General features: G+C 54.4%; 1 protein-coding gene across 2 annotated transcripts; it reads right to left on the bottom strand.

Annotated features, from left to right (window-relative positions):
- Window positions 1-4,696: 4,696 nt before the first annotated feature.
- Window positions 4,697-18,457, bottom strand: LOC118637980 (proline and arginine rich end leucine rich repeat protein). Of its 2 annotated transcripts, none has more exons than XM_036273702.1 (3): window positions 18,323-18,457; window positions 10,354-11,333; window positions 4,697-7,243 (listed from the first exon to the last, which is right to left on the bottom strand). In XM_036273702.1, the coding sequence occupies exons 2-3, from the start codon at window positions 11,315-11,317 to the stop codon at window positions 7,068-7,070; spliced, it is 1,140 nt and encodes a 379-aa protein (XP_036129595.1). In that variant the 5' UTR covers window positions 11,318-11,333; window positions 18,323-18,457; the 3' UTR covers window positions 4,697-7,067. The 2 variants fall into 2 exon arrangements, with proteins under 2 accessions (XP_036129595.1, XP_036129596.1); XM_036273703.1 differs by having other exon boundaries at window positions 18,333-18,457.
- Window positions 18,458-23,589: the final 5,132 nt, after the last annotated feature.

Here is a 23,589-nt window from a genome sequence, read left to right as displayed (position 1 = left end):
CATCGATGTTTCTATCTCTCTCTCCCTCTCCCTCTCCCTTTCTCTCCCTAAAACCAATAAAGAAAAAAAAAAAAATGGAAGTTTCGTTTTCCTCTTTCTGGTATAATCTGATTGACAAATCCCTATGAAGGGACAGGAATTCCCACCTCCTAGAGAAGGAAGGGGCGAGACACCTGTGCTGCAGAGCAGGAGGGCCCAGGCCCCGGCTCCCATGTGCTGTCAGGAGCGCAGCAGGCGTGCTGCGTCCATACTGGGGGTAGGTGTGGGGTGAGGAAGTGGGGGGGCAGGGGTGGGTGGCGGAGGGGGGGCTGGTCCCTGGAGTCTGCGAGCTCCTTGTAGCTGCTCAGGTCAGTGACCTCAGGGAACTTGTCCAGGCGCAGGGCACAGTTCCCCAGCTGCAGAGCTGCATTGGAACCTCCTTCCGCGCGGCTGTTCTCTCCTCTTCCTCTGGGACAGGCGCTGTCCCTGCTTCCTGCAGCACCGGGCCAGCTCCGGGAAACCAGGACCTTCCTGGTCCTGGGGGCTGGGGTTGGGATGAGAATGGTGCAGAATCACTTGGCATTCAGCCTGGGGAGTGAGCAGGAGGGAGGGCACCTGCAAGCGCCCCACAGGCTGGGCTTCGTCTCCAAGGTGCCTCTCCCCACCCCCCACCATCAGGTCTCTGTGCTCTCTCACTCTCATGTGCACTTGGGTGCAGGAGACGCAGGCTCATTTCCTCTTCTTCACAGGAACACACGCATGTCCCCTTGACCACACAGCTCTCTAATAAATGGGCACACATTCATGCATTCAACCACACACTCAGAGTACAACTTAGTCACTAAACTAGATTGAGAGAAATTTCACCATCAAGGCGTCCTGCAGTTTTGAAACACATGATTCACTCATTCACCCTTTTGCTCCACAAACATTGATGGGGTGTGTTATGTTCCAGGCACTGCACTTGTCTCTGGGGTTACAGAAACAAATAAGACAAAACAAGTGCCAGGAAAGCCAGTGCACTTAGGAGAACTAGGCTTACGAATGGACATGCAATGCAAAAAGATGTTAGCATATAAAATATAAGAGCAGCTTTTTAGAAACAAATGATTACAGAAACAAAAGTGTGGTCGTGGGAGTGTCTACACACCTGGAAAGCTCCTTAGACACATGGGTACACCCCTGTGTAGATGCATGTGTGCATCTGTGTGTGTGTACATACGGGTGCACATACATGATGTGCACTGCGTACGAATGTTCATGCAAGCTCATCCGTGCATGCACGGGGGTCAAGGAATGAGCGTGGATGTGAGGCACCCAGGGTACTTCTGGTGATGTGGCTCTCCCCAGAGCCAGCTGCATGCGTTTCTAATAGATTTTAGTTGGGCAAGGGCGTAAGCCCCCAGCAGCAGCAACAGGAATTTTTCATCTTCCCTCCAGTACCTGACTCCAACCACATTATATAATCTTTAAGAAGTCTTTAAGAAAAGTCCTGAGACGGAGTTTGCTGCTCACAGGCCCCTCTGATGGCTCAGGCCTGGAGACCTACAGGCCCTCATTCCCCCACCAATCCCCACGCTAGCTCGGGGATTTCCCCCACTCGCATACCAATGGGCCTACTACCTCAAAACCATGAACCTCACCCTATGGATGCTCTTTTGGTTCCAAAGGAGCCTCACAGCATCCAGAGAGGTGTGGACTCTGATGCAAAGGCTGTGTGCGGTGGGGCTCCGGGGGAAGGTCAGGGAGCTGGCCAAGGCAGGCGGGTGGCCAATCAGACTGCTCTTCTTGCTGTCCAGCTGCTCTCCGTCCTCCTTCCGCAGCAGGTCCCCATCCCGTTCCTCTGCTTGGTCCGGGGAATTCTCTCTCCCTCCACCCCTTCCACTGCCACCCCCTAATTGCACTGCTCCCCACTTCCCACGCTCATCTCGTTCTCGCTTCTGTCTGCTATCTCTTTTTCCTGCCCATCCCCTTTGAGAGGGTAGGCAGTTCCCACGTCCTGAGGGGCCCCCACCCCTCAGATTCTGTGTCATACTCAGAGAAGACAGCAGCGGGGGGTGGAGCGTGGGGCTTGCTTTCCAGCGTTTTTCTCGTTCCGGAGAGTGATGATGAAACCCAAGGATTAAAAGGGGCTGAGAGCAGAGGCACCCTGGCCACCACCCATCCCCTGGAGTCCCATCGTGGGAATCCTAACAACGGAAATTCCCAGATGGAGAGTCTGAAGGCTGGGTGATTCAAAGAGGAAGACGGGGATGGGGCAGGATTTTAGAGCCAACTTCAAGTTCTCTGGTGATGACGGTGAGGCCAATACCTTCTCTGAATCCGCTGAGGTAGGGCCCCCGAGAGGACTGATCACAACACCAGAAGGCACTGTGTGGGGTTCTCGGGGGACTGAGAAGAATCCTCCTGAGACATTCATGGGGAGAGACTCTGCTTGGTGCCACAGGCTCTGCCGGGCAGTCCTTGGTGAAGGTGGGGTGGGGGGATGTGTGTCCCTAGGATTCTGCCAGCCTGCATGTCTGCCCAGGTTCTTCAGTGATGCTCCTCTCCCTCTTCCCTCCCCGTGACCAGGTACTGAATCCAAGCTGCAAGGCCCCATGAGGATCATCTAATCCAACCCCTTCTTGTACAGATGGGAAACAAGACCCAGTGAGGTAAGGTGACTGGTCCAAGGTCACACAGAGCCCAGGCAAGTTCCTAGATGTCCTGACTCTCAGGCCATAGAGTCCTCTTTGGTTCATAGGACTCTTCCTGTTCCCCTCCTCCCCGGGAGTCCTGAGACCATGTGTCTTGGGGCCCTCATAGCAGATGGCCTTGGCAGACATCTCTGCCTGGCACACGTGGCGAAGGGGCAGAGCTAATGGCCTGGTCCGAAGGGCCGTGCTGGCCTGTAGTGCTCCTGGACACTAGCTGTTGTGGAGAAGGCGTGCCCAGCCCGAGAACCTGGTCACAGAGCAGTGCGCATTCCCGTGCCCCTCCTTCTCCTCCAGGGAGAGGTCTCTGCTGGATGTAAGGAGAAAGAGCCCCAGAGCCAGGATGGTGTCCCTGAAACAGATGGCAGATCTGGCTGCTGTCCTCTGCTTTCTCTCGAGCCAGGGCCTCTCCCCTCCCCCCAGACCACGTATTCCCTGCGAGGTATGCAGATGTAACTGCTCCTTCACTCTGTCCGCCTCCTGCCTCCTGCTCCCACTCTCCCTCCTACTCTTCCCCGGACACACACCTCCCTGCTCTGCTGCTGGGCCCTCTGCCCTGCAAGGCCCTCCCCCAGGGCACAGCCAGCCTCCCCTCCCAGGCACTGGCTCCCCAACCCCTACCTCCTGCCCCTATCACTCGGAAACTGACCCCATGTCCTGGATGCCCTCCCAGCCTTGGCTCTACTTTGATGAACTTGCCTGTCACACTCTCTGGTTCTGTGCTCAGGGAAGGCCCGTGGGATGTGTGACCTGCGTGGGGACCATCTGACCATCGCGTTGTTGTTTCAGGATGCTCAGTCCCCTAGAGCCCAGGAAGAGGTATGGGAAGCCCTTGTAATCCGGGTCCCTCTTTAGGAGAAGCAACGGCATGCTGATGGAATGGACATGGCAGGCGGTGGGGACAGGAGTCTCGCCAGCTGACCCTACTGCTGCGCCTTTCATGGGGGAGGGGGTTGGAGTGGAAATTTCAAGAACCCTCCTGTTTTTTGGACAACAGGGATATATTCCCTGCTCAGGGCTTGTAGCTACATAACCCTATGATTGGAACTGTCCCTTTCCCTTTTTCAGACACACACACATACACACGCACACTCTTGCACACACACGTGCGCGTGCACACATGCACATACCCTATAGGCTACTCGCCAAGCCTTCCTACCTTTTTGCTCATGCTGTTTCCCCCCTTCTACCACCTGGAAAATTCTTATGCAGCCCTAAGATACAGCTCCAATGACAGGAGCCCTCCTGGTTTCTCTCTGGCAGAGGTAGAGGCCCTCTCCACCACGCTCTTTGCACACGGCATTATTCAAATACTTTACACATGCAATGATTAATGAATGGATTTTCCCCTTTATCAAGCTGTGCATTCCTCATGGGCATGGGGTAGATATTACCTACCCTTGAACTCTTAGCTAGGTACCTTGCACATAGCTCATGTCTCCTGAAAAGTTGCTGAATTGAACCAAAACAGGTGTTCAGGGGGCAAGGTGGGAGTGGAGGGGTAGCGTCTGGCAGTCTGCACCCTAAAGAAGACAGTGTAGGTTGGGAGGATCATACGCCTACTTCTAGAGCCTTCCATCTGAAGAGATTTGGGGAGACCTTCTCGCCCTTCTGTGAACATCTGCACAGCCTGGAACTCCTTCCAGAGGAGGTGGCCCTGTGTTCTCGCCTTTCCACAGCTCTGCCGCTGCCTTGGTTCACACGGCGTCTCCTGCACTAGGCTGCAGACCCCACTGGGTCAGGAACAGTGTCTGTGTTGCGTCTTTCCGTATTTGGCTCAGTGCTGAGCACTTGGGAGACTCTCAATGATTTTGTGTCTATGGGTTAGAAGTCCTGGGCCCTTGGCCTTCTAATATAGCTGTCAGATTTCTGGTCTGAGGTTAGGCATACTTTTTCATGAGCATTGTAAGTTGTTTTTTTTTTTGGTGGGGGGGCTTCACCAAGGAAACACACTGAAACTGTTTACTTAGCATTTCTTGAGAATAAGGCCCTTTCTCCACCCCTCTTCTCAGAGCAAGACAGAGAGGTGGAGGCAGGAGGAGGGGCTGCAAAAGGACTTGAAGGTATTATTCTGGACCTGTTCACATGGTCAAGTTCAAGCAGGGTGTTTCTTATGTTCCTTTATTTCCTCTGCTGTGAAGCGTGCTGGAATGTGCAAGTTGTTTCAAAGTGAGCAGTCCTCCGGAACAGCTGTGTGCAGAGTACACGGACACACCTGCTCACACAGCGTGTGGATGCCGACAGCTCTGGAGATGGAGTAGTGATGGAGGAGAGGCTTCCTGAAACCCAAGGGGAATCGGCACACTGTGCGTGTATGGGGGAGGGGGGTTGTTGTAAAGTCAGTTTAACTCGAACCCTCTATGGCTCACAGCTGCAGGGAGCGATGGAGGGAGCAGACACTCTGGATGGGGCAGTTGTGTTGCTGCTAAAACAAACAAGTTTGGGTGATCAGGAGCAGGGGACTGACCCCTCCCGGAGCCCCGGGAGCTGTGTCCCCAAGGGCCTCATCAGAGGGGCTGAGGTTGGAAGGTGTGAGTAAGGAGCAGAGGGGGCTTATCCAGGCCGGAGCACCAGGTTGCTTACAGCCACGATACTATGCTGACTCGAAGCAGGAGCCTTGGACTAACCAGCTGCAGCTAGGAAGGACGAGGCAGTTTGTGGGAGCGTGGTGGAGGAGCCCAGGGTAAACCGGGCTCCGTTTTCTGTAAATTAGCAAAAGAGAAAGACGAGAAAGAGTATAATGGGAACTTCTTGAAGTTAGGGGTCTAGCTTAAGACGATTTCTTAAAAATCTCTGGACCTTTTCTAGAACTACCCTGAGGGGAGGCTCTGCGTACTACTCATTTCCAGAACATCCACCCCGCCCGCGGACACACACACTCGGGTTGTAGAGGAGCATCCCCTGGAGGCAGCTGAGAGGGAGGTGAAGGCGGGTCAGCCCTTGCGGCCCAGGCTCCCTTGAGGCCAGCCACGCAGCCCCAGGGCCAGGCAGGGAGGGGGAGCTTTGGGGCTGGGACAGTCCACACAGGGAATAAATAACTGCAGGGGAAGGGGTGATACTGTCTTGCATTGGAGCAAGGTCTACAGGGGCCTTGGAGGGTTACAGGTTGTGGGAGCTGAGAACAGAAGGCATGGCAGGGTCAGACAGCAACCCTAACAGACGACATCCTCACCTCGGTTCCGGAAGTTTCCCACCATTGCTCTGCCATGATGGAACATCTCCCCCCGCCGTCCCACCACCACTACTTCTTTCCCAACTCAGGACCACTGCAGCTCTGTGCCTTTTAGACCCCAGAGGAGAGAGAGTCCATGACATGGCCCCTGGCTCTTCAGGTTGGACGTTCCTGACCTTGGAAAACCACCCCAGGGAGGTGGAGGAGGAACCATCTGTGTCCTGCATCAGCCACCAGGTGTCACTGATGTGCCGTCTCCGAGTGCAGCCAATCTGCACACGCGGGAGAGGCTTCTGATAGAGTTCCAGGGGCCCTGTCTCTCCTCGGGGTTTCTCAGGAACCTCTCTGGGGCTGGACCGACGGGGCCGGACAGACGGGGCCATCCACACTGGTAGGGACCGGATGGCAGACGCGGACATTGTGTTCCCCAGGCACTCGGCCTCCTGTTCAGAGTGGCCAAGGGGGCTGCAGGACCCATTTGCACCCCACGGGCACACCCCCTCCCCCAGCTCATTCCTAGTTCCCAGTTCCTGAGCCATTCTTCTCCCATCCTGGTCCTCTCTGCTCAGCCTCTTGGGATAAAGAGGCCCAGTTAGGAGGGTGAGTGGTGTTCACCCTGGAGAAAGAGGGTCCCAGGTCCTCCGGGTGAAGTGTAAGCCAGAGGCACGCCCTCGAGGGAACCCTGCCCCCTGCCCTCCCTTTCCCTTCCTTCTGGAGAACACACCCGGCAGAGAGCCAGCGCCATGTCTGGTGCCAGGGGACAGGTGGTGGAGCAGCAGTTTGGCAAGACAGATTCTGGGCCCGGAGGACCTGGGTGCTTGGGTCTTTTGGGGTCAGAGCAGCGCACGAAAGAGGAGTCTCCTGCAGGACTTTCTGAGCCTCACCTCTGGGCCACCCCCAACCCTTCTCTTGCTTCACCGGGACCGAGATCCAGATGTCAGTCCAGGCCCAGACTTACCCGGGAGGGACAGGGGAGAGCAGGGAGAGAAGGGACTATGACATCTCTGGAAAGACATCCGTGCTTCTGGGCCAGGAGTGTGAGTGTGCAGTGGGTGTCTTTGGGCTGGGTGCGGCAGAGTGCGCGGCTGGTCCTGCCTCAGGGAGGCGGGGGACAAAGGCATTGCCGGGAGAAAGACAGGGGACAGAGAAAACGGTGGCGGGCACAAGCGCCGGGCCACCAGCATCCCAGAGCCGTGAGAGCGGGGCCCAGGGCAGAGCACGGCCTAGATGACCACGGACTGCAGCAGGCGGAAGCACGTCATGAGGTCCAGCGGGATGGGCGGCTTCAGGTAGTTTCCGTCCAGCCTCAGGTAGCGGAGGTGTGGCACGTTCTCCAGGTCCGAGGAGAAGTCGTGGAAGGTGGCCAGGTTGTTAGGGCAAATCTGGGTCCCGTTGATCTCTACGGAGAGAGACGGGGAGAAGTGAGCAGGAGAGACGGGGGGGGGGGGGGCAGGGGGGGGCAGGGGGGGGGCAGGCAAAGAGGAGGGAGGAGCGGGTGCGCGCCTGAGAGTACGGACTCCAGTTCTCGCTGAAACCGGCTGGCTTTAGGAACGTGTGACTGTAGGTGAGCTGACCTGTACCTCCAGGCCCAGTTTACTCATGATAAAGTTAATTAACTTGGAACTGACCCACCGTTGTTATTGGAAATTCACTCTGAGGAGTCACCGAGGAAGGGAGCTTTGAGCTGAACCTTCAGAGGTAGGATGATAGCAGGGGGAGGCCCGGGGGATGGGGTGCTGCTAGAGGAACTCTATTTGAATAGACTTGTGGAGGCCAAAAAGGTCACAGAAGCGTCCTGAAGTAGTAAACAGCACCAGGTGATGAACCAGGGACAGTGAGCTGCAAAGGTGAGCTGTGGCCAAAAATTATGGTCGGCTTTCAAATATTTCCCCAAGGGTTGGGGTTTTGGTCTGCAGTCTGAGGAGTGGTATGGAGCAGGGCTGTCGTGTTGACAGGGACGGTGGGATATATAAACTAGTGCCCTGGGTGTCTGATCGGGAGGGGCCTGTGATGAGGTTTGTACTGAAGAAAAGCAAAGGCAGCCAGTGTGGAGAAAGAAGGGGTGAGACAGGTCTGAAGCCGGCAGGTGGATGTGAGAGGTTCCTGTGACCTGGATGTGAGGCTTGTGGATGGACAGAAGATGGTCACATGGACGGAAACAGGGGTGACAGGAAGGGAAGGGGGTCTGGGGAGGGCACAGGGTCCGTGGGACGTGCTGGGCCTATGGATTCTGACATGACTACTGAGTCTAGGCTTTCAAATGGAAGGATTTCATTTCCTCCTCCACCTCTTGTTGGATGACGTCAGGTGTATCATCTTCTCAGTGAACTTTTATTTCTCGTAAGACTTGTCTCATTTATCATCTGTGGGGCCGTTGTTTTTCTCGCTTCACCATGGAGTAGCAGGAAGAGCCCTGACAGAGATGGATTTTCTTACAGACTTTGTCACGTTGGACTGTCACCCGACTACCCTGATGCTCCGTTCCTAGATCTGTGACATGGTCAGAGGGTGTGTGATTATTCTGACTTCACCCTCGGGAGGCTGGCTGTCCCCTGATCTTCCCCAACCCTGGATGGCCTGTCAGTACTTGTTAGGTATCCCTTCTGTCTATTTTCAGCCGATGCAGCACCCGGGGTGGGGTAGGGTGGGGGGTTGCTCCAGTTCGCTCTCTGCAGGGTCAAACTGGACAGTTTTCCCTTTTCCTGAACTTCTTTCTTGCCAGATTTTATTTTTATTTTTTGGTACGTGCCCCTAGTGGGAACCAAACCCGGGACTCTCTGGTCTGCAGACCGACGCTCCAACCACTGAGCCAAACCGGCCAGGGTTCTTGCCAGACTTTTAAAAGCCCTCTCTCGCTCTGTGTAATGATTCCAGATGAGTGAGCAAGTCTGTTCTCTCCACCACTTGTTTCAAGATTGTAGAAACTCAACTACCTCCCTCTCATCCATTGGCTGGGAAACTAAGGGTTCCCATTATTATTTTAGGGGAGCGCCTCTTTCCCTGTGGCCCCCTCATCCCTGCAGCTGTGGCATTCCTTGTGCGGGTGTAGCCTGATTCTGTTCAATGCCCAGATCATATTCTCTCTTTTGTTTCTAAGCCTTTCTGCTGATGCTCTGCTCAGAGCTGACATTTTTGATGGAAGCAAAATCGCAACTTCTAGTTTCTTCTGTTGGGCTGCAGTTGATACCTCCTAGCCCAGGACCCTGTAAATGTAGCTTAGGCAAATTTTGCTTTGAGTGTACTGTCTAACATGACTAAATAGTTCAGCTTTCCAGATAGACTCAGAAAGCCCCCACACAGCACGGCCGGTGAGGCTCAGTGGTTGAGCATTGACCCATGTACCAAGAGGTCGCCGGTTGATTCTTGGTCAGGGCACATGCCCAGGTTGTGAGCCCGATCCCCAGTGGGGGGCATGCAGGAGGCGGCCAGTCGATGTTCTCTCTTACTGATGTTTCTATCTCTCTCTCCCTCTCCCTTCCTCTCTCTCTCTAATATCAATAATGAAGAACAACAACAAAAAAAGCAAGCCCTGGCTGGTTTGGCTCTGCGGTTAGAGCGTCAACCTGTGGACCAGAGAGTCCTGGGTTTGGTTCCCTCTAAGGGCATGTACCTCGGTTGCAGTGTGTCCATGGCCCCCGTTGGGGTTGTATGGGTGGCAACCAGTCGATGTGTCTCTCTCACATTGATGTTTCTCTCTCTGTCTTCCCTCCTCTCTCCCTCCCGCTCTGTCTGAAGATGAATGCAAAAATGTCCTCGGGTGAGGATAAACAACAACAACAACAACAACAACAAAGAAAGCCCCACACACCGGCGTTTTTTCTGGCTGCCGCATCTTCACCAGACCTTGGAGAGACGGGGTGGGCAAAAGCAGGTCTACAGTTGTGAGTACACAAAACAGAGCTTGTTCTTGTGTTATTCTTTAGTTATTATTATATTACTGATGATTATTAACCTATTTTTGTCCACCCTGTATAGCTGCCTGTCTGCATGTACCTTTCACAGATGCTTCGAATCTTAGGCGCAGACTTGGGGGTGCTGCATCTCACGGCTGCCGGTGTGTGCGGCGGACAGACCCAGGACACTCAGAGTGGGCATGTCAGTGTCACTGTTCTGCTTTAGGAGAATGTCCAGGACTGTATTCCATGTCTACCTTACCTACAGATCTGGAGGGCAGAGAAGCTGGGGCTGACGAGAAGAGATGGAGGAAGAGAAGCGAGTACCCTCCAAGCATGGTGCTCTGGGCACTGTGTCCATGTTCAGTGATTACATCCTCCTACCAACTTAACGAGAGGTATTACTACCATTCTCACTTTACAGATGAGGAAACTTCCCAGAGAGGCCAGATAGCTGTCCAAGGTCATACAGAGAGCGAGTGGTAAGGCCATGAGTGGAAGTCCAGTGCCAAACAGGGTGCTTTTTGCACACCCCTACCCTGGGGCTCTTGAGAAAGAGCTTGAGGTGGGTCCCCAGCCTCCCTCCCGGTGGCCTGGCCCCGCCCACCCCACTCACTCTCGATGCTGTTGTTGTTCAGGTACAGGTGCTCCAGCTTGTTGCTAATGGCAGGCACGTTGCTGATCTTGTTGTGTGACAGGTGGAGCACGAGCAGGTTGGAGATGTTAAAGGAGTTCTTGGGGAGTCCCCGGTCGGACAGCTTGTTATAGTTGAGGCGAATGAAGGCGAGGTTGGGGAAGGCCTTGAAGTACCCATTCGGGATGGTCTCGATCCTGTTGCTGTCCAGGTAGAGCTGGTGAATGGCGGTGGGGACCTTCTGTGGCATCTTTCTCAGGGTGTTGTGGGCCAGGTTGAGCTGCATGAGGTTCTTGAGGCCGTGGAAGGTGTCGGGCTTGAGGACGTTGTCGTTCAGCCTGTTGTGCTGGAGGTCCAGGAGCAGCAGGTTCTCCAGCTTGCTGAAGGCGCCCGGCGGGATCCTGGAGATCTGGTTCTGGCTCAGCCTCAGCTGCTCCAGGTTCCGAGGCAAGGCGGAGGGCACCTCTTCCAGCTGGTTCCGCTCCATGTAGAGGAACGCCAAGCTGGGCAGTTTCTCCAGCACCTTCTGGTCTATCTTGCGAATTCGGTTGTTGTCCAGGTTGACCCACCTCAGGCCTGAGGCATTCTTGAAGGACTCCACTGGGAGCTCAGTTATGAAGTTGTTCTGGAGATAGAGGTAATGGATGCGGGGTGGGATGACGGGGACATTGCGAAGGTTCCGGCTATCACAGTAGAGGGCAGAAGGGAAGTCATGGGGGCAGTAGCATTCCCGGGGACAGTCAGGAAAGATAGATGGAGGGCCTGGTGGGAGGGGAGGGGGCAGGTCTGTCGGCTCCGATGGCTCATGGGGCTGAGGAAAGCTGGGTGTGGGCCGGGGCCGAGGCCTGGGCCTGGGCTTGGGTCTCGGTCGTCTTGTTGGCTGACCTCTGGTCACTGAGGCCAAAATGAGGAGAAGTGGGAGGAGCAAGGAGAGAGATGACCTCATGGTCCAGATGGTGTACCTGCAGGGAGGAGACACGGGAGGTCAGGAGCCTGTTGGGCCTCCGCAATTAGAGGCCATGTCTTTGCAGTTCAAGGTAGCCAGGACGGCTCCAGGGGAGCTGCGGGAAGGAGCTGCGGGAGGGACCTGTGGAAGCATTTCCTTGTCTGCCTGTATCTAGCAGGTAAGACAGTAACAAGGGCTTGAGGGTCTGGATTCCCTGCCCAGAGACCAAGCCTCTCATGTTCTCAGAGCATGAGCCGGCTCGGCAGAGAGCCCACTGGGCTGTGAATCAGGAGTCCCTTGCTCTCTAGCCCTCAGTTGCCCTATTTGCAGCATAAGAAAATCATTCCTGTCCTTATGAGAGGGATGACAGGATATATGAACCAAAGTCCTAGGGTGTTCCATTCTGGAAGTGTCCTTAGAGATCACACAGCTCAGTAGTTTTCAAACAGTGTCCCCATTTCTATGGAGTCCCCCGAGGGAGGGAGGCCAAGGGGAAGGCCCTGGGGCACCCTCAACTCACTCCTCTGTCAACCTATATATATATCCTTCCAAAGCATTCACTTGAAAAATAAAGTCGCATTGCTGAAAACTGGTTTGAGATCCACCAATGAATGCAGATGCTACTGTTTAGAAAAATTGAGTCCTGGGGAGAAGAAGTGGTTTCCCAAGGCCAGGAAGCTGTTTAACAGCAGACCCAGGACAAAGGCCCAGGTCTCCTGCCTTCCAGGTTGGGGCAGGTGGAGGTCTTGGAAAGGAAGGAAGCCCTGCAGACTCGCACGTGTCGCCCTGCTTGCCCCTCACCCACCACACTCAGCTCAGTGAACACTGGTCTTTGCCAGCAGGACACACACCGAGAATTCTCCTCCAGTGTGGAGGCTTCTGGGAAACTAAGCAGGAAGGGATCAAAAGCTGTGGGGAAACCACTATCATTTCTTATGACCTGATATTACTGTTCTGGTGTCTATTGGAGTTGGTGGTGTTGAGGTAACCAGAATGTCCTGCCAGCCTCAGTGACATAGTGGTAGGTTCCTGAGGGATATTTTGGGGTTGCCCTTCCCATTGGCCCCAGTGACCCTTCAGATAGTGCCATGTGGTTCTAGCTGAATTAAGCTGGGGAACTAGCAGTAGACCCAGGGTTGTAGACACATAGTGGCAGCTCCCATAGGCTTCTCCCCAGTCCTAGTGGGGAAGGGGCCAGAGGGGGGCGGTGAGTTTATGCACCATCCCCTCCCTAGGTCCCTCATCCATGTGACACCCCCTCTGGTCTCCAGACAGGGTATTCACACCCATGTTGCTTCTCCTGGCCCCTCTTGCTGCTTCTTCACAACTGTGGTGTCTGCCTAACCCCCTCTGGGATCTGGGACATCCTGGGGATGCAGCCTTCTTGGGGTTCTCTGAGAAGGACTGGGCTGTATGTATACCCTGTGATCATCGCCTCTGTCCCAGGCCACCGCTCTCTTTCCTTTGAGCCCGCATCCGCTTAGACTCCTCCCTGCATGGGAAGTGGGTGACTCAGTGCTGTCTTCTTGCTGGCTTTGCTCAAGGAAAGACAATAGTCCAGGGCCAGATGCTCAGAAGGAGCTGAATATAAAAAGAACTAGGACAGAAGGCAGAGCTCAACCCTGGAGGTTTGGAGGGAGTCTCTCACACTTTCCACACACACCCTTGACTCCCAGCCTATGTGCGCACACATACACTGCTCCTGTACCATACACATAAGCAAACTCATGTTTGCCTGTGCTCTGGGTGCATGTATAAACCCTCTATATAGTACACAGAGCATGGGAAGGAGGGAGGGAGGGAAGGCAGACAGACAGGCACACTAGAAGGAAGAAGGGAAGAGATTGCTTGCAGCCTCTTTGCCTCTCCACCTCCCTCTAAAGTGGCCTCCTCCCAGGCCAGCCTCCCCGGGGGTGCAGGAAGCCATTTTCCCTGGTCCTCCTGTCACAGAGGAACTTGTCCGATTCTTGGCTTTATCTACAGTTGAGGCTGTAACCGTCTTGGGGATGCAGTGAAAGGATGGAAAAGAGAAACATTCATTGTGGCCAGACCAACACCCCTTGAATGACTATTTTGTAAATCCTGTAATTTTCTTGGAAATAACACCATCGTTTTGGCTATAAAGTTTAAGGAGGTAGTTGAAGTATTAGTATGCTAAAAAGAAACATTTTTAAAAGCTCCAATTTTTGTGATCCTGACTTTTTTTGTTTTGGGGCATTTATTGATTTTCGTATCAGCCAGAAAACTGATCTGAGCAGTCTTTCACGATGTGAGAAGCCCTGCCCCAGAGAGGCCTCCCAGTCCTGGCCCGGGCTCTGTTTCCCAGCACTGCCCTGTCAGGAAAAGCATCTGCCCAGGACTGGACCCTGAGTTAAGCAGGAAATCTTGTCCAGAGCTTCCCGTAAAAGCCCACTCTGTGACATGCGGTGACTCAGGCCTTTGCTCAGGGGTGTTTCCTAGTGGCTCCAGGCCTGGGCAGCCCTGGTCCTCATTGTCAGGAATGACAGGGTCACAGGTCAGTCACAGCTCTGCCTGGCAGGCCAGCTCGTCCCATCTCCCTCCCCATCCTTCAGGAACTCCTCTGATCCTTCCACATTCCAAGCCCCTGGGCGCCAGCCCAGCTCCTCCCAGAGCAGATGGGAGACTCCCTAGAAAAGCTGCATGGGCCCAGGCCACGGGGAAACTGGGTCTCTAACTTCCTTTCTCCTAGCCTGTGACCGAACCCTGGCGTGTGCTCGCGTGCGTGCTGTTGGGCTGGCCACGCTTCTTTCTGGAGGAAATAGTTTGTTTCTAGGCTTTCCTCATGGGGCTACACCTCTTCCCGCTGGAGCGGGCCAGTCCGGAGGGAAGTCCGGCAGCACAGCCCTATCAGCGCACTGGGGTGTCCTAAGTGCCTGAAACCAGAATCTGTGGGACAGACTGGAAGTCCCTGTACTCCATGGGGAGTCACAGTTCCCCTCCCCCAAAGCCCGGAGTCACACTTTCTCATGCTTCTGTCTTCCAGAACTTTCTGTGCCATCATACGCGCTCTTAGGGTGTGTCACACGTGTGTGCGAGTTTTGAATTTCTTATGCTTTTGCGAGCACATCTCCCCACCTCCTGACTTCCTGCTGGCTGTGCTCAGCGCTCAGTCACTGGACGCTGGTTAGTCACTGATGGCCACTGACCTCACGCAGCCCCGTTTGCTAGCCCTGGCTCTCAGCACGCTGCTGCTTCGTGGGGGGAACGGCGACTGCTTTACCCAACTCAAAATTCAATCTCTCCCCTTAAGGGCATTTCCTAAGAGAGTTTGAAAATGAATTTAAGTTCCAGTATTGGAGATCTGGGCTGGAAACCTGCCTCTGCCCCTCCACCCCAGGCGTCGGGCTACCATCTGTGTCACAGCGTGAAACCTCCCTACACGTGGCCAGGGTTCAGTTTAATCACTGATGTGTTTGTAGAAGAGCAGAGTCTCCAGAGCAATGGTTCTCAACCTGTGGGTCGCAACCCCTTTGGGGGTCGAACGACCCTTTCACAGGGTTCACCTAAGACCATCGGAAAACACGTATTTCCGATCGCAATTCACAACAGTAGCAAAATTACAGTTGTGAAGTAGCAACAAAAACAATTGTATGGTTGGGGGTCACCACAACATGAGGAACTGTGTTAAAGGGTCGCGGCATTAGGAAGGTTGAGAACCACTGCTCTAGAGGGACTGATTCTAAAGTGAGCTGACCCTCACCTGTCTAGCTCATGGATCCATTCATTTCGAGTTGCAACACCCAGGACTGGTGCAGTGTTTAGGCTCAGGCAGGGCTGGGTTGAGGTCCACGTGGGTTTGTCAAGTCACTAGGAGAGAGTTTAAGGACAACTGGCTTGGCATGGAGAGTCGGGAATGGGGCTGGCTGGGAGAGAGGTTGGGTATGTCTCCTCAGGTTAAAGGATTGCTCCGCACTCCTGACTGGACTTCTTTCTGTCTTTCTTGTCAGATTCCCTACCCTTCCCTGCCTTAACCCAGCCAGTGACCCTGCCATGGAAAATGGGGCTGCCCCCTCCCTCCCCACCCTGCAGCCACGGCCATGGACATCGGCATGCCCCCTCTCTCTAGTCCTTTCTGTTCTGAACCCAGAAGGGACTTGGAAGCCAGGAGAATCAGGTGGTCTCCGCCCAGGTGTTAGCAGAAGAGGGAGGCAGGCCCACCTAGGCTGCCTGAGACCCTTCCAAGGCCTGTACATAAGGCTTGTGTTGCCTTGAGGTAATGAGAGGGCCGATATGGGGACTTGATGAATTCAACACATCACTGATGCGGCTGCCGCTCTCCTGGGGGTGCAGTCAGCGGAAGGGTGGGCCTGACGGGGGGTGGGGGAGCAGGAGGGCATCATGGTGCAAGCTAGACAGGGAGGAAGGCTCTCAGCCCGTCCACTGCTACCCATGACAGAACCTGGTCGAAGCCTCGGTTTCCTTACCTGTAAAAGGGGGATAACAAAACCGTCCCTGTCCCTGTCCCTGTCCCCCTCACCCAGGTGTTGTCAAAGCAAGTATGACAAATACCTTTAACATGTGCTGCAGATCAAGCAGTGATGAAAATAAAGAGAACACTGTGGTGGAAAGACCCTGGTCTCCCCAGAGTCTACCACAAGGCTCAGTGTAAACAGTGCGGAGCTTTTGGCCTCCGGCCACTGGTGCAGAATAGCGAGTTTCCATTGGAGGGTGGAGAGGGGACAACCTGAGAGGGCCCTGGTCCTCGCCGCACCGTCTCCTTCTTCCTGCCCCATCCCAGGAAGGATCTGTCTGATGCCCCAGGTGCCGCTGGCGCTGAGGCCTAAGGCTGCAACGCTGCTTCTTCACTGGGTGCTCTTGGGCAAATAAACCTCTTACCTCCACTAGGCTTCACTTTCCTTATCTATGAAGTGGACACATTAAAACCCTCTTGGGCTGATTTGAGGGTTAAACGCGTAAATGTGTGTAAAGCGAATGCCCAGGGAAAATGAAGCTATTGCTGACATTATCTCCAAGTGATGGGGTCTCTTTCCCTCCGGCCTGGCCCGAGGGCAGCTCAGCCCTCCACCAGGTGGCAGGGATCCTTGCCGGTGGCTACTGGCTCATGGATCCCCTTCCCCTGTCCCCCAGCCCTTTCACACAGAGCAACTTCCTCTCCCTTAGAGCCCGTGGGACCACACTGGGGTCTCAGAACCAGCTGATTGGAGAGACCACAGAATCCCGCCAGCCACCCGGACCACTCACTCTGTCCTCAGTTCACTACCCGCCCCCCACCCCCCACAGCTCTGCAGCAGGCGAGGGGATGCTGGTGAGGGAAGGCATAACGCTGGCTGTGGAGTCCCCTTGAGATCCCGATTTCCCCTCCCAACCCTTCACATCTGGCTTTCTCCTTCCCCTCCTCCAGCTTTGAAATGCTTCCCTCCCATGCCCAGTACATGGGCTGCCCCCTGGGCAGAGCTTGTTGTCCAGCCCATCTTCGGTGTGAGGCCATCAGAACAGACAGCTATTGGGCAGGAGGAGAGGGATCAGGAAGGCAGGGGGAGAGGCCTGGCGCCATGTCTCAGGGGCTCAGGGTGGGCAGATTAGCAGGTGAGAGGAAACATAAGCTTTCTGGAGCTATTTTGGTAGAACTTTCTTTCCAGGGTGTTCCTCCCTGATGCAGCCGCGGGTGCTTGCAAGGAGGACGGAGGGAGAGAGTTCACAGGAGATCTTTCCTGTCCCCTCAACGTCAACTCCCACTCCCCAACAGGAGGTGGCCCATTTGGGACACTCTGAAGCTCCTCCATGAGACAGTCCTTGTCCAGGAGACCACAACGTTCTGCCCAGCTAACTCTGCCAGGGGCCCTGGGCTCTTTAGTTCCGGCACAGGTCGCCCTCAGGCCCCTGATTCAGGTTCTCAAGCCCTGGCTGACCCTCTGAATTAAAATAATGACAGATTTCTGGGTCTCTATTCAGTAGATCTGGAGCAAGGGGTCCAGACCTCTCTATTTTTAGTGAGGCCCCTCTGATCCCCTCTCCCCTGCCCACAGATGGTTGTGATCAGCTGTGTCTGGAGGCCCTGCTCTAGCCCACCCCTGCCTGTCTCGAGACAACAATCTCTTGTTGAGATGGGCAGGGGTCACCTATTTGGACACAAGCCCCATTCAGTTACCCCTCCAGTTTTCTCTTCCCTGACTCATTAAGAAACTACTATCGTTTTTCCTCGGCCACAAGGACTCCTTGCCAACCTGGAGTAATTTTGAAATGGCTTTCAAGAGAGATTTTTTTTTTTTTGGCTGCCTGCAGAAAAATAAATGAACTGCCTCCTGAGTTGGGGATTTAGGACCTCCAGGGCTTGGAAGCTGGATTCTTTTCTCCTCAGTGGTTTGGACCAGTGAGACAAATTCAGAGCTCCTGGGAAGACACTGTGCAGGTTGGAAAGCCACTGTCTTCTCCCTCCCACCCAATTAAGTTCTAAAGGATGAAGACGTCCTTCCAACTTCGGCTCTTGTGCATGTCTTCCCTGCTCTGCCCCAGCTCCGCACACATGACTTTCTGTGGCTCTGCCATCTCGGTGGGAAGGCACACTTTCTCTGTGCTCTTATAGTTGCAGAGGCGTGTGAGGGGCTGAGACAAGATGCAGTGTGTGCGTGTGCGTGTGTGTAGAATGAAAGTGCAGCCTCTGTGTAGCTGTGTGTGTGCCTGTGACCGTGAGTGACATGGTGAAAGGTGCAGAGAAATGGGTTCCTGATTCCAGTTTCTATGGAAATACCTGATCTGTAAAAATGCTACATACAGCATTAACCCCGCGACCACAAACACATGTACCAAGAAAGTTTAACTTTGGAGGCGGCAAATACACAGGTAGAGGATGAAGAAGAGAAGGAAGAGGAACTGGGTGTAGAAGCAGAGGAGACCTAAGCTGAGCTCGTGTGAAAGGAGACAAAGGTGGAAGGAAGGACGGAGGAGATCAATAACCTGGCTGCACAGAGCAGGAGGACACTTGCTGGGGGAAGGAGGCTTCCTGCCCATCTCCTGAGGGCTTACCTGCACACACCTGCCTCTGCTCTCAGCTCTGGGTTAGTCCCGGCAAGGCTCCCTCCTCTTCCCCCGACCCTGCGGAGCTGTGGCAGCAGAGAGCCAGCTAGAGGTTCGGATCTCCCAGTGGTGTGAGTGTGCTTGTGTTTGCCTAACTTTTCTTCTACCAGATCCTGTTAGGGTGGGGAGGTTAGGTTAGGGGGAGGGACAGGCAGATTGTAGAGAGGGAGGGGTGGAGGGAGGGAGGAGAGGAGAGAGGGAGGGAGCTTGGGAAAGGAGGAATGACAACAATAAAGTCTTTATTTGGCAGCCAAAACTCCCAAAGACTTCATCCACACATCATGCCCACTAACAAATTCATTTTTAATAACATTTCCTTCTGCTGCTGCTGCGTCTAGGGGGAGATTGTTTGATTCATGTTTGAAAAACAAGCCAAAATAACAGAAGAAAAGGCATGAAAAAGCAAACTCTGTGTGGGCCAGAGCTGGATGGCCCGTCTACACCAGCCTGTCTCATCCCTCCTCCTAATTGCCTTGCTTCCCGTTGCTCCCCTGGTGTTAAATTTCCAAACCAATGAGGGGTGTGGGACATAGTCCCTGACAATCTTTTCCGAAGTCACCTTCTCGAGGAGGTTGCTAGGAAAGTGGAGCCTCCCTGCGCCGTGAGCTGACACAGGAGATTGCCTTGGTTTGGCTGCCAGAAGACCAGAGAGGGAAAAGACCGGCCTGGAGTCACACAGCAAAGTAAGAATTAAGATTTGATAGCAGACCTAAAGCCACTGTCCCTAGCCCTAGTGGACAATGCCAGTGCCTTCCAGCTTTTCCATCTGTAGCACACTCAGGAGAGATTTAGTGACTGTATGGTCATCACACAAAGACATGGAGAAATTCAAATGTCCCCTGTCCACGTCATCCAAGAAGACCCATTCAAGTGACTATTACCTCCAACAATTTTCCTCAATTAAAAAATGGCAACACACTTGCAGTTAAGTAGCAGCCCATCAACATTTCCTGCCATCCCAGTTGACTACTTAGAAACTTCAACCATACTTTTTCCTGTCACCAGGGCATGGAGAGCGGAAGAGCCCAGTGACAGGGAACTCCTGCTACCCTCCCAATCTGGGGTAGAGGAAAGAACATTAAAACCAGGGCCAGCAGCCCTGGACTCTGCCATTTACAAGCTATCTGATCAGGGACAAGTCACGTAATCATGTGGGGCCTCAGTTTCCTTATCTAAGAAATGGGGATAATACCTACCTCACAGGGTTGGAAGATGCCGTGATGTAAGTGTGAGAGCACTTTATAAACTGGGGAGATATTAGAATTAGGAGATTAGTGCCGTGCATGGTGGCCAACCTAAGAAACGGAGAAGGAAAAAATAAAAGCCATACCTTCTCCCCCACCTTGCTTCCACACAAAAGTGCGAGCTTTCCACACCTGCTGGTCAGGTCTTGCTGGAAGTCAGTGCGACCCTGTCTAGAGTCACATGTGCCCTGAATGTGCCCAGCCACTCATGCGTTTTATTTGCATCCCAATGGGATACATGCCCTTCTGCAGACAGAGGACATCGACCTGAGATTTGCTTGTTTCCCGGAGCAGGGCAGGTGGTAAGAAAGGTGAGCAAGATACAGGGCTGTGCGGGGCTGGGGTGGGGTGGGGTGGGGTGGTGGTCAGGGGATGTGGGTGGAAGGGCTAGACAGTGCAGGGGGTGTGACTTGAATCCATTTTTATGGGGCCCACCCAAACCCCCAGAGTCCATGCTCATCAGCCTTGATGATGGCCGACTCCAAGCCCTTCCCAAGGCTCTGTGCGACCCTCCCTCGCTCCCTCATCCTTCCCTGTCCCAGACCATGAGGAGAAGGCCATGAAGGAGGGGGCACCAGAGGGCTATTAGGAAGTGTTTAGAGTGTGCTACTGGGTGGCCTGTGGATCTAATGTGACTTGAAGACCCAATATGCTTTTTGATAGCACATTAATAAAAGCCCTTTTTATCATGGAAAATTTAAAACACATACATTTACTCAGAGTGGTGTTAATAACCCATGTGCCCAATGCCTTGTTTCAACTATTACCAACTCTCAGTCCACCTTGGTCCATCTCCCCGCCCACAAAGCATCTGAAGCACTAATGCTTTTAAAAACTGGGTTTGAAGCTACTGGGGAAGGGGAAACACTTCCTAGTTCAACAGGGTCGCCATTCCTCCACGCTATCTTGTCACAGAGTTGAGGGCCTAGACGACCTCGGTTACTGACCTGTCCTTGAAGACGTTCGAGGTCACAACCACTGGTCTAAGGACAATGACTGAGAAATGGAGCGAGTTTGGGACAAATCAAGTCGCCAGAGGGAGAAGGTGTCAGGTATTCTCAACCTGCCTTTCTCGTCCCCTCGACAGGGGACACACTGGCTTCCAGGGTGGGAGATGGGGGCTGGGTTTTGAGACTCGGCTTTGCCTTCTGCATGCTGTGTGACCATGGAGATGTCCCTCTTCCTCTCTGGCCTCAGTTCATCATCTGAAAATGCGAGTTTGTACTAAGTGACCCCCAAGTTCTCTTCTAGCAACAGCGTGAAGAGAGACTGAGGTCCGGGCTCGGGACACCCAGGGTTGAAGTTTCCACTCTGCTACTCTCCAGCTACCTGGTGAGCAGATCTCAATGACGTCTGCATCTAGGTAGTACCGCTGCCCCCTCTTCTGCCCAGGTGCACCCAGGACAGCCCGGGGCTCACTGGGAGGGTTGTCTGAGAGAGTTCTCAGCGTGTCACTGGCTTTGTACAGCCAGACCCTGCAACTCCTCCAGACAGAGCGTCCCCTCCTGGAGTCTCAGGGGCACCAGTCAGAGCTTCACTCGGGAGGCACTTCTCTTGTCCTGATGTGTTGGGGACCAGCATGAGGTGAATTCTGGGGAAAGCGGTGGAAAGTCAAGATGTCCAGGTTGCTCTGTGGCTTACTCCTGGGGGAGCTGGGCTGAGATGTGGGGGCAGGGAGAAGGCGGCGGGGGCTCTAAACCAGGGTGCATTGCAGCTGTGTTCCCAGAGAACCCGGGCTTGCTCACACCTCCCCCCCAGGTTGCAACCCCCTCAGGGACTCGCTACTTATTGACCCTCACAGTAACTGCTGCTGGTTACAAGTGAATGCTTGAGGCAAGAGAAGAAAGGGCATGATTGTGTATGATCCTTTCCAGAGGAATATAGAAGAGTTTCTAGAAAGACAGGCTCCTCCCTACTGCCCTGTCCCCGAGACTCTGCCGGGAAGGAGCAGTGTGGCCCCGAGGAGTTTTGGCTCAGACCGCCCTGGGGTCGTCAGGCCCGCAGAGGCTGGCCCTGGGATGCTCGCCCCTCACCAATGGAGGCTCACAGCCCAGGGTGGCCGGGTGGCCAGGCAAACTCGGGACAGGGAAAAGCTGCGGTAGCCCTATAGTCTCTTATCCCACCGCCTGGCCTTGTGGCCCTGGGTTGTCTGGGGTGAGTGGGCTCCTGGTGGGTAGAGACAGCAGCCTGTCATCATGGTATAACCCACAGCGCCCACCAGGGGCTTGGCACACCCTGGGGACTCAGTAGGAGTCTGTTCCATCACATTCAAGAGGGTTGAACAAGGAGACTCTCTGTCACTCTTTTTTAAAAAGCTTATAATTTAAAAACTACGATAAGTAATATATTTTCTGGACTCAAAATCCAAAAGGTACAAAAGGTTGCACACGAAAAAAAGTCTTCTACCCCACCTGTGTCCCCATCGCCCACTTTCCTCCAGGAGACAATCAGCTTCTTGTGTCTGCCAGATTTATTTCTATAAGCACTGAGCACAGCAACTGCGTACTTTACTTTTCCCTGGTATATATCTTGGCAGCTACTCCATTTGGCACACAAAGCACGCTCTCTCCTCTCTCCCTACCCCCTCGGAGTGTGACAGGCCCTCTTTGGGACCTCTGGGCGTGCTGGTGCTCTCCCCTACTGGACATGGAACCTCACAGACTCGGGTCCAGGTCTGCTCTGCCTCTGTTTCTGCTCGCTGGTGGGCTTGGCTACTCACCTGCCCGCCCTGAGCTTCAGTTCCCCCACCTGTGTGTGGCAGGTGCAGCTGCAGTCCATCAACTCAGTAGTTAAATTCTCCCATAACAACTTAATTTCTGAATCGGAGCGCTCATGTGACTGGCACAGTGGAAAACTCTATCTCAGTCCTTCTTGGTGCTCCCCCATGCAGGGGGTACAGCGGGGGTGGCAGGTTTGTGTGGTGCAGGGGCCTGGGTCAGGGAGGTGCCCGTGGGGAGGGGCACGCAGTTCCCACAGGCCCACCCAGAATCTCTGGCCATGCCCTTCCTCCTGGAGGCCCCTCTGTCTGAGCAGCTCCCAGACACTTTCAAGGCTGTGTGCAGAGGACAGAAGCCTGCAGAGCTGTCCCTTCCTGAGACATGCGGGTGGTCTGGCATTCTGCCAGGGGCTCAAGCCCCACAGGACCTCACATTCTCCCCTGACCTGGCCCCAACCATGGGCCATTTCTTCCCCGGGGGAGGAATCCTCTTTGTCCGCTTACTTCTGGCCAAAACACTGTATTCCTCCCTGGAAGTCCCCAAGGGCCCAGGCCTGTGGAAAATGAAGCCATAGAATCTGCAGGCTTTTCCCCTGTACCACCTGCCTCGCCTGCGGCAGGGAGCATGAGGACGGCTCTCTGGTGTCAGCCAGAGGAAGGCAGGGGCCATGTCAGGCAAGGAAGAGAGAAACACGTTCGCAGCCACACAGGGAGCCCCACGGGGCTGGAGGACCCTGAGATCCCTTCCGCTCGTTGTCCACAATTCTGCCGGGGAGTTGTCACCTGTGGGCCGACTGAGCAGTCCTGTGTGACAGGACAGCTCTAACCCGGGGCTGCTTGGTCAGCACTGCTTCTGGGGTTCCGCAGGTGCCGAGGGGCCAGGCTCAGGTGAGTGGTGATGGCATCTGCCTTCCAACGTGAGGCCCTCCTCGGTTCTGGGTGCTTCGTGCCCTCCAGTCACATTATCCTGGAACTTCACTTCATTGTTTATGCTGTAAAATTGCCTTTTAGAAGTTACAGCATCTGGATCTAATATCGAGGTTGCAGGTATAGTTCTGATATGTCACGAATGCCATCCTGCTCCTTTTCCTGGGTCGTGGGAAATGAGCCTGCCGCACACGGGCACAGCCATGCTGCAGCCGCAGGATGAGGCCTGGTGGCCGTGTGGGGTCAGTTATGCGCACGTCACGGGGTCTATGTGGGCAGGAGCAAGGCGACTGCACGAGGCAGGGACTGCTCAGACCATTTTCCAGAGC

This window comes from Molossus molossus, unplaced genomic scaffold (genome assembly GCF_014108415.1).
Source record: "Molossus molossus isolate mMolMol1 unplaced genomic scaffold, mMolMol1.p scaffold_m16_p_20, whole genome shotgun sequence".
Classification (NCBI taxonomy): domain Eukaryota; kingdom Metazoa; phylum Chordata; class Mammalia; order Chiroptera; family Molossidae; genus Molossus; species Molossus molossus.
The sequence above is the reverse complement of the archived record's forward strand: the minus strand, read 5'-3'. Positions and strand labels throughout refer to the sequence as shown.

Coding starts and splice junctions, on each gene's coding strand:
- LOC118637980 (XM_036273702.1), bottom strand. CDS start 11,317: ATGAGGTCATCTCTCTCCTTGCTCCTCCCACTTCTCCTCATTTTGGCC. Junction 7,244..10,353: donor GAACAACAACAGCATCGAGA/GTGAGTGGGGTG, acceptor CTCTCTCCGTAG/AGATCAACGGGACCCAGATT.